General features: G+C 35.0%; 1 protein-coding gene across 10 annotated transcripts in view; it reads right to left on the reverse strand.

The window, feature by feature from the left end:
- Positions 1-257: 257 nt before the first annotated feature.
- Positions 258-9,721, reverse strand: part of LOC121382081 (5'-AMP-activated protein kinase subunit gamma-1-like) — a 374,706-nt gene continuing 365,242 nt past the window's right edge. For all 10 annotated transcript variants that reach the window (XM_041511567.1, XM_041511561.1, XM_041511560.1 and 7 more), the window contains 6 exons: positions 8,674-8,754; positions 8,010-8,132; positions 6,303-6,380; positions 5,782-5,856; positions 4,758-4,851; positions 258-4,507 (listed from right to left, as the gene is read on the reverse strand). In XM_041511567.1, coding sequence (XP_041367501.1) covers positions 4,488-4,507; positions 4,758-4,851; positions 5,782-5,856; positions 6,303-6,380; positions 8,010-8,132; positions 8,674-8,754 — 471 coding nt within the window. In that variant the 3' untranslated portion in view covers positions 258-4,487. The remainder of the gene's footprint in view (positions 4,508-4,757; positions 4,852-5,781; positions 5,857-6,302; positions 6,381-8,009; positions 8,133-8,673; positions 8,755-9,721) is intronic.

Genomic DNA, 9,721 nt, shown 5'->3' on the forward strand with positions numbered 1-9,721 from the left:
CTTCCCACAGGCAGGATAGCACAAACCATGGCCTTTGTTGAACCAGTTATGGATCACTGGTTGGTGCAAGTGGTTTACACCTACCCACTGAGCCTTGCGGAGCACTCACTCAGGGTTTGGAGTCGGTATCTGGATGTCTCGACTGGGATCCGAACCCAGTACCTACCAGCCTGTAGACTGATGACATAACCACGACGCCACTGAGGCCGGTTCATAAAATAGATGAATCGACAAAATAAGAATGACAAACAAGTTTCTAATTTGATTCAAATTTTAATTCAGCTTTCAACTCAATTTTGTTTTTAATTATTCACAAATAATCTGCTCAAAGGCCCATAATCACAACTGAGACTTCCCATATATACACAAACCATTCACACAGTTTACAGTCAGTTACAAATCAGTGTGCTGTGTATAAAACCATCCATACAACTTCTTTTAACATAGCTGCTTTGCTGATACTGTCGGTACACATATTACAGAATACAGCCATTCTGTTCGACATGGAATTGAATCGATGACAGACAATTTACAAGATTATACAAAAATTGTTGCTATTATGCCATGTGGCCATTGCAGGCATGTGTGCAGAGAGGAAGTTTTGGGGGTCAAAACCCCACCCTGGCAAATTCCCCCCCCCCCCCCATATATTTTCTGTGGAGGAGCATGACTAGACCCCCCCCCAATACACTTAGCTAGACCACCCCTGCAACAATTCATTCACATGCACGAGATTTGAGTACTATGAAGTGACAATAATATTTTTAACAGATAACACAGGAGGAGGAGAATGTATGTGGAAGTTCGGATTAGTGAAAAATAGATCATAAGCCCTAATTTTCATGAATTCGTAGCTTCGAGAACATTCTCCAGCTCGATCCATTCTGCACTAAATGTGAAACCGGACAGAATTTATTATTAAAAAAAAATAATTAAGAATTAGCTTAACCCAACACACAGATTATTCACAGAACAGCCTCAGCTTGAACAATTTAAATCCCCAACTATAGATGTCTGCCATTAACGCATGATGCACATGCTAAATGTATTTTAACTGCAGATTTAATATTCAACAATCTTTGTTGTATTCTGTCCGTATAAATTATTCACTTAAATATATATGACTTAAAAAAAGATCTGATTAATAGTAGAAAAATATTATTGGATGAAATAGTCTTGTTATATCCACTGGTTTTTGGTTTATCCATTTTCAAATTGCTAATTACTTAATGAAATCTGACGAAAATAGCAAAATATACCATGAGAAATATTCCATTATGAATAAACATATAAAAAAAAGTCTACATTATCATCATTATCAACACTGATATTGCAGAATATAGTTTAAATTGTTTTATTATTGCCCACTGGCACCACTGTAATAACTGAAGCCTCAAACCCACAAGTTTTACGATCAACCTCTACAATACTTTCTGACAAACATAACTTGACCACCTGGTGCTGCAACCTCTTCTTTTCAACACATTCAACGTCTCATATTCTCCATTAGTATATTATGACCACTCGCTAATAAGGACACTTTCACTTCAGCACTGGGTGCTCTCACAGAAGCGTCTTAGACGTAACTGTACATTGACAAATAAATCGTAACAAACAGTCGAACAGTCGAACGTATTCGAGTGTTACCAGCTTAATCAAAACAACTTGGTCCTCTCCTGTCAGCCTCAGTATTCGCTCACTTCAATATTTACAAACATATTTACATTGCTCCTTCGTGAGTAACTACAGCATCTCCAACGAAAAAACACACTAGCACAATGTCTTCAGTATATCGGCAACTCACATGATCCCGTAACTCTTAACAGTATTCATCATAACAAATGGTAAACATGTAAATCACATCCAAATTCATTTCTATTTAGTTTCAAAAATGAGTGGTGAGCAAGTTACACTATACATGATCATATATAGTTCTTTTGTATTGATGGTTGCAAAAAGTAATGATTAAAAAAAAAAAAATACAAAAAAACACATCACCAATGAGTCCTATATAGAATCTTTTAATTTTGACTGTCGGAATTACCAACAGACAACATTAAGTAGTTTTTATTCTCTGTAATGAGAAAAATGATATGCAGGTCTTTAGGTTCAAAGTCCAGGATTTGACAGTCACCATGGAAACCATTAAATTAGCCTCAATAAAGTCAGCACTAGTTCTAGATGAACAGAACATTTTGGCAAATTATCTTTTAAACTTAAAAAAATGAAGAAAAAAATGTGTTATTTTCCAACAAAATATCAATTATTACAGGAAATTATTTCACTAAATTAAAATAATATTCGCTTACTGTTTTTAAAATTGCAACTGAAGAATTTGGCGAGTGCCAAAGGTAAAGCTCTGATAAATCAGAAGGATACAACAGCAATGTCTAAAGGCACTGACATCATCTTGACACTTACTTTTAAAAACAAATTGATTCATAGAGCAAATTGGACCATATTTCCATGTGTACCTCCTAGATGTAAAGTTAGAGCCTATTCTCAGATATACTCAATAATCTTTTGATTACTTTCTGAATTTTGACTGGAAAGTAAAACAAGTAATGTTTAAATGACAGACAATGCCGCACGATACAAGAATAGCCGATTGACAAGACCAATATTACGATTTCATTGATTGCTATTGCAGCCACTTTCTTGAGACGTGTTAAGCATGTGCTTGCTTCAGGTTCAATTTATCTGCGCGTGTCAAATCCTGGAGTTTGCAGATATCGGTGGAAAATCTGTTATAGTCTGTTAGTGATATTCTAAAATTACACAGACCAAATCACTGTGACAATTAAAACAGATCATCTACATCATAAGATGTTGGTAAAGATTATCAATATTTTGAGTCTTAGATATACCACATAATACCAAATTCTTAACACTCTAGTCAGTTTGACAAGGTATAAAACAAATATCAGCTGATGAAAGAAATGAAAATTTAGGATATTCTATTTTTAAACAATGGAGCCATTTTTCTTCTGGATTTGCAATGAATTATTCTGAAGAATTTAATCTAGTAGTATGTTTAATCTAGTAGTATGTTTTTAGCAACTAGTATCACTGTTGTAAACAGTTAACATAAACCAAAGATATATACGGGTAATCTGATTAACACAAGAAGAAAACAATTCCATTAAAAAGAGTTTGTTAAAAATGTTAAAGCATTAATTACCACACTCAGGTTTGTTTATCTTGTATTCAAAATAATTTTTCAACACAACATTCGTAACAAACTTTCCTACCAAGTTTTAATTTCAACTAGTCCACCTGGACCCATGATATATAAATGTATAAAAGATTCATGAATAAAATGTATGTTTTCCTTCACAATTGTAATATATTATTCTTGCACTCTATCCTGCATCAATACACATCACCAGTAAGTACATCAGCATATCTAATACACAATTATTGCTTGTTAGTTCTGTCGTATGGTTTTGGTTTTCAGTTACTGTATATAATTATATCAGCTGTTTAAATGCCATAAGAATTGTAATTCTAAGCACTAATGTAGTTATCGGCATCACAAACCTAGTATGAGAGTATTCATTATACCCAATGTAGTTTTAAGGATAAAATAATATGTGAATCACATTTAAAATAATTTATTTTTCAATATTTTACGAAACAAAAGTTATAATAAATGAGGCTTACTGGATTTCTTAATTTACACTAGTATTCTACGATAAACAACTCTTTTTTAATTATACACATATACAGATATTATGTAAATAAATAATTTCACATGGTACAAAATGTTTGACAACATTAGACATGGTTTCATTTTCACCCTCTGTGTTTTGTTTTGGTTATAATAAACAGTTATCTCCCCCTAGTCCATTCATTAATATTAAAACCAACCAAACCCTGCACCATTTCAGTTTGGTTGTGACATTCATATCTGTGTGTGTACATTTTATTCCGGGAATATCTACATTCCAGGAATATCTACATTCCGGGAATAGCTACATTCCACGAGTCATCTGTAATATTCATCCTGGACCATTTGTGCTGTGATCACCCCAATTTCCCAACCCCTGACAACTAAACAATATTGCATAATATGCATCTTCAGACAGTTTTAACGAATATGTAATCTTGTTTATTGGTGCAGTATTAAAATATACACAACTCAGAAGAAAAAAATATATATATCTGGTATTACTGTAGTATCTCCTGACTGGGTAACTTTGTGCTCCAATCTATAAACATGTTGACTTTTATCGCCAACCAGCACCGAGGCGACAAATCAAAGGATGCTAGACTGTGTCTGTGTAGATATACAGCTGACAGCAAGCCGACTCCCACCATAGCAGCGGTCGTCATTCTCTAATGAACACACACACACACACATTAGGATGAAAAGTGTTAACTCCTTGCTGATTGGTCGCTGGTGCTGTGGCAAGTCAAATCCGGCCAATGGTCATCGTGGTAATGGATGATCACAGTTGAAGGTTTTTGTCCTGAGTATTTGCATATCAAGATTTCGTTTCTGCACCTGCAAACAAAAAGCATATTAACTTAGTAAATATTTTGATATACAAAGTGTATACAGAGTGGGTCAGAACTATGAACTCAAATTGGTTTGATTCCTAATGTATTTTATTAAACTGGTGTAATAAGCTGCCACTTACCCATTGGTTTGATTGCTAATGTATTTTATTAAACTGGTGTAATAAGCTGCCATTTACCCATTGGTTAGATTGCTAATGTATTTTATTAAACTGGTGTAATAAGCTGCCACTTACCCATTGGTTTGAGAACTATGTATGTGAGAAGATCAGAAAGGGAGACAACTCCTAACACATGGTCTTCATCATCTACCACAACCAAACGATGAACCTGCAAAACAAACACATTCATAAACATCGATAAAAGTGCACCGCTTCTTCGTGGTCAAGTGTAACTATGTATAAATCATTGGTACAAAAGTAGATTGTGTCTTTAATACTGTAGTGCAAAATGGGACTTAGATGGTTGTAAATACAGTTTAATTTGTTTAACATCACCACTAGAGCACATTGATTTATTAATCATCGGCTACTGAATGTCAAACATTCAGTAATTCTTGACATAGTTTTAAGAGAGGACACCCACTACATTTTTTTCCATTAGTAGCAAGGAATCTCTTATATGCACCATTCCACAGACAGGATAGCACATACCACATCATTTGATATACCAGTCGTGGTGCCAGTCATGGTGCACTGGCGGAGACGAGAAAAAGCTCAACAGGCCCATTGACGGGGATCGATCCCAAACCAACCACACATCAAGCGAGCACTTTACCACTGGGCTACATCTCACCCCTAGATGGTTGTAATGCACTGAACACACACACACAGTTGGGATCTTTCTTTTTCAGTGAATTCACTGGATTATTTCCAATTGTTAGACACACATTTGAGAGAACACTGTGCAAGATTTATTGTTAATGACCTACATGTAAATCAAACCAGCCACAGCACGTAACATTATAGATATTGATTTCTACCAATGATGTATGAATTAATTTTTGCAACTACATGAACCGTAAATAATTTTGTTGGAAACAATGTAAACTTTTTTTTACATGAATTGTCATTTATTACGTACCACTTAATTTTATCATAACTTATTTATGCACTGTATTGATTGGCAATGTTGGGTTTTTTATGTTTTGTTTTTATCTCCTGTGTTGTACAGATAAAATATGCTAGAACAGTTCTTGAATGAATAGATAAGAACACTTTTTAACATATACAAACAGGTCATCAAGATGGAGACTCTCACCTCAGCCTTGACTATTTTATCCATCACCACTGACAGTGTATCGTTTTGACGGCACTTCGCCACGCCCTCGTAACTCTGAATAACACAAACAGATTAAATATAACTCATCTTTCAAACGAGGGAGATGGGATCAAAGATCACATCAGTTAACATTAGTGGGGAAATTAGTTTCTGAAAATACTGGCAAAACAATTTCACATGAGCACATACTCAAAATATGCCCCATCAACATAATACAGTAACAGAGTGTACCCAGCTTCGATCAGGAGTGGGGGGGGGGGGGGAGGGAAGGACACAAAAAATACAAAAACGTACTACTCTTTTTGATTAGTAGGGGAGACATCACGTTATATTCTCTTTTTCATGCCTCCTAGGAATTTTAAGCTAACTATAGTCCTGAGAGACAAATATCAGTCTTCTGGAAAGGTTGAAAGGCCGAAACAGTTTTGACTCAGTTTAGTATATGTAATGGTTGAAGGTAAGCTAAAAGCAGACTGTGGGATTATAACATTAATACGTACCCCAACTTCCGTTCTGTGTTTGAGAGCCTGTGAGATTGTTATATCTAAATTGTTGTACGTCTTCTCAGCAGCAAGATTCTAAACGACAAAACCATGAGAAATTAAGTTTAGAACAACAATAGGTGTCACAGTTACGAATCATCTCCATGACTCACCGCTATTCTCAATTATAAAAACCAGGATCCAATTTCACTAAACATCGTAAGCTTAGTTTTGCACGTAAACGTAAATCTATGACTAAACAACACTTTGTATTACCATTATAATACAACAAATATAGTTAAAAGTAGACATATTTCATTTTCTTTTGTCCTTAAAATGCTCCATCTTCTGTAATGATGAATGTTTTGCGTGAAATAGATGCCAAACACTTGTAATTGTATGCCCGGTATAACTGCTAGTCGCAGACGTAAACTTACAATGTTTTGTGAGATAGGCCCCTGAGCCATATAAAAGTATTAAAAACCCCACAAAAACTATGGCAGTCTGAATGGCTGCCTGCAGTTTGTATATCACAGCCATGATGCTCAAGTTTCCACACTATAATTATTTAAAGTCCTCAGTTTACACTTAGGGCTAAATCTTCTATACCAGTTTTTCTTAAACAATGCATTGTAAATATATAAAGTTACACACAATTTTTACAAATCCTGCCATTAATGTTTGTTTAATGGGATCAAGCTCTATGTTTATAGGCCGTATAAAACTTTACAGTTCACACTCAAATCGTAAAAACATCACATGCAATTTATAGGCATATTGCTATGATGTTAAACACTCAAATCTTAAAAACATCACATGCAGTTTATAGGCATACTGCTATGATGTTAAACACTCAAATCTTAAAAACATCACATGCAATTTATAGGCATACTGCTATGATGTTAAAAGTCTCAAGACATTATTAAAGTCTTAAGTCTAGACTCTAAAAGTTTTAGGGGCAGGACGTAGCCCAGTGGTAGAGTGCTCGCTTCATGTGGAGTTGGTTTGGGATCGATGCCTGTTGGTGGCCCCACTGAGCTATTTCTCATTCCAGCCAGTGCACCACAACTGGTATATGCGAAGGCTGTGGTATGTGCTATTCTGTCTGTGGGATAGTGCACATAAAAGATCCCGGATTTTCTCTGACTACATGTCACAATTACCAAATGTTTGACATCCAAAGGCCGATGATTAATTAATCAATGTGCTCCAGTAGTGTCGTTAAACAAAACAAACTTCTTCTTCTAAAAGTTTAATAATGTGAACTAAGTTCAGATCCTTTAATATTATAATCATTACAAACTCATGCCAAAAACTACTATTCAACATACAAGTTATGCCAGTGGTTATTCATATGATACTATATATTTTCAAATAGAATTCACTACAATTAAAGCAAGAATATGAAATATAAGACTCCATAGTTTGTATCCATACCTAGTCTGAACAATATAACACACTATATAGTAATAGTTTGGGTTGATTCCATGCATGTGTGTACACATCTAATACTCTAGTAGTGATCACTGCACATTAAGGACAGCTTACGGACTAGAAATTCCACAATTCTGCAAGATGACTGCAGTTTTCTTTAGACCATCAAGAAGGAGGTGGGAGTCAGTACTATGTGTGATTTATCACTCTCTGTATACAGCATTTAACAAGTAATTCATTCTCAGTGTACTTAATACTGCAAATTTAAAGTTTATAAGTAATACAACTTACAATAACATCAAATTTGGCATAAATATCAACCACTTTCTGTTCTTCATTCACAACAGGAAGTGCTGATATTCTGTTTTCAACGAACAAGTTGAGGGCTTTGATCAGCGGAGTGTCTGGAGTCGTCTGGAAAAACAAATAAATGTGTCCATTCACTGGTCTAACTCCAATATGGTAACTGTATTAACTGGTCTAACTCCAATATGTTAACTGTATTAACTGGTCTATCTCCAATATGGTAACTGTATTAACTGGATTAACTGGTCTATCTCCAATATGGTAACTGTATTAAGTGGTCTAACTCCAATATGGTAACTGGTCTAACTCTAATATGGTAACTGTCTTAACTGGTCTAACTCTAATATGGTAACTATATAAACTTGTCCAACTCCAATATGGTAACTGTATTAACTGGTCTATCTCCAATATGGTAATTGTACGAACTGGTCTAACTCCAATATGGTAACTGTATTAACTGGTCTAACTCCAATTAAATATGGTAATTGTATTAATCTAAATATGTTAAAAGCATGTATTGGTCTAACCCTAATATGTTAACTGTATTAACTAGTCTAACATCAAATATGTAATGATGTCTCTACAGCACAAGTAACCATAGCTTGACGGATGGTTCAAAGCAAAATCAACCGAACCAACCAGAACTTACTGTGATCACATTGTCATAGGTTCCTATTCTCAACTCATCCATGGTCTTCTGCATAAAACTTGGATTTGGCAAGTCTTGGATCTAAAAAAAACACAAACCCACAAAAAAAGTTGCATACCATTTTTTAAATGATTACAAGTAAACATACTACATGTATATTCTCACTGCTTGTTTGATATTACAGTCTAGCCTATGATTTTGCTAAAATATTTAAAATATTTTATTAACACCATTATCAGGGAGTGATTTTACTGTTCTGCTTTCAGTTGCCTGTATTTTGCATTAACATAATCATAAACAAAAAACAGTTTTTAGCTTTCTATTTGAGATGCATGATGTTCTGAAAATACCTCATCAAACTTTTGTCATAAAAATGAATGCGTTAAAATAGGGGGGTGGGATGTAGCCCAGTGGTAAAGCGTTCCCTTGATGCGCGGTTGGTCTGGGATCGATCCCCGTCAGTGGACCCATTGGGCTATTTTTCGCTCTCCAGCCAATGCACCACGACTGGTATATCAAAGGCTGTGGTATGTGATATCCTGTCTGTGGGATGGTGCATATAAAATATCCCTTGCTGCTTATCGAAAAGAGTAGCCTATAATGTGGCGGACAGCAGGTTTCGTCTCTCAATATCTGTGGTCCTTAGCCATATAACTGGAAATAAAATGTGTCGAGTGCATCATTAAATAAAACATTTCCTTCCTTCCAATGTGTTAATTATTACTGGTATGAGTCACCCTTAATCTGTACTATAAAGTATACAAGAGTAAATGTTTCAGCTAGTTGACAACACTCGAGTAGACACCCTTAATCTGTACTATAAAGTATACAAGAGAAAATATTTCTGCTAGTGGACAACACTCGAGTAGACACCCTTAATCTGTATTATAAAGTATACAAGAGTATATGTTTCTGCTAGTTGACAACACTCGAGTAGACACCATTAATCTGTACTATAAAGTATACAAGAGTAAATGTTTCTGCTAGTCGACAACACTCGAGTGGACACCCTTAATCTGTACTATAAAGTATACAAGAGTATATGTTT

The sequence above is a fragment of the Gigantopelta aegis genome, chromosome 9 (genome assembly GCF_016097555.1).
Source record: "Gigantopelta aegis isolate Gae_Host chromosome 9, Gae_host_genome, whole genome shotgun sequence".
In the NCBI taxonomy this organism is placed as follows: domain Eukaryota; kingdom Metazoa; phylum Mollusca; class Gastropoda; order Neomphalida; family Peltospiridae; genus Gigantopelta; species Gigantopelta aegis.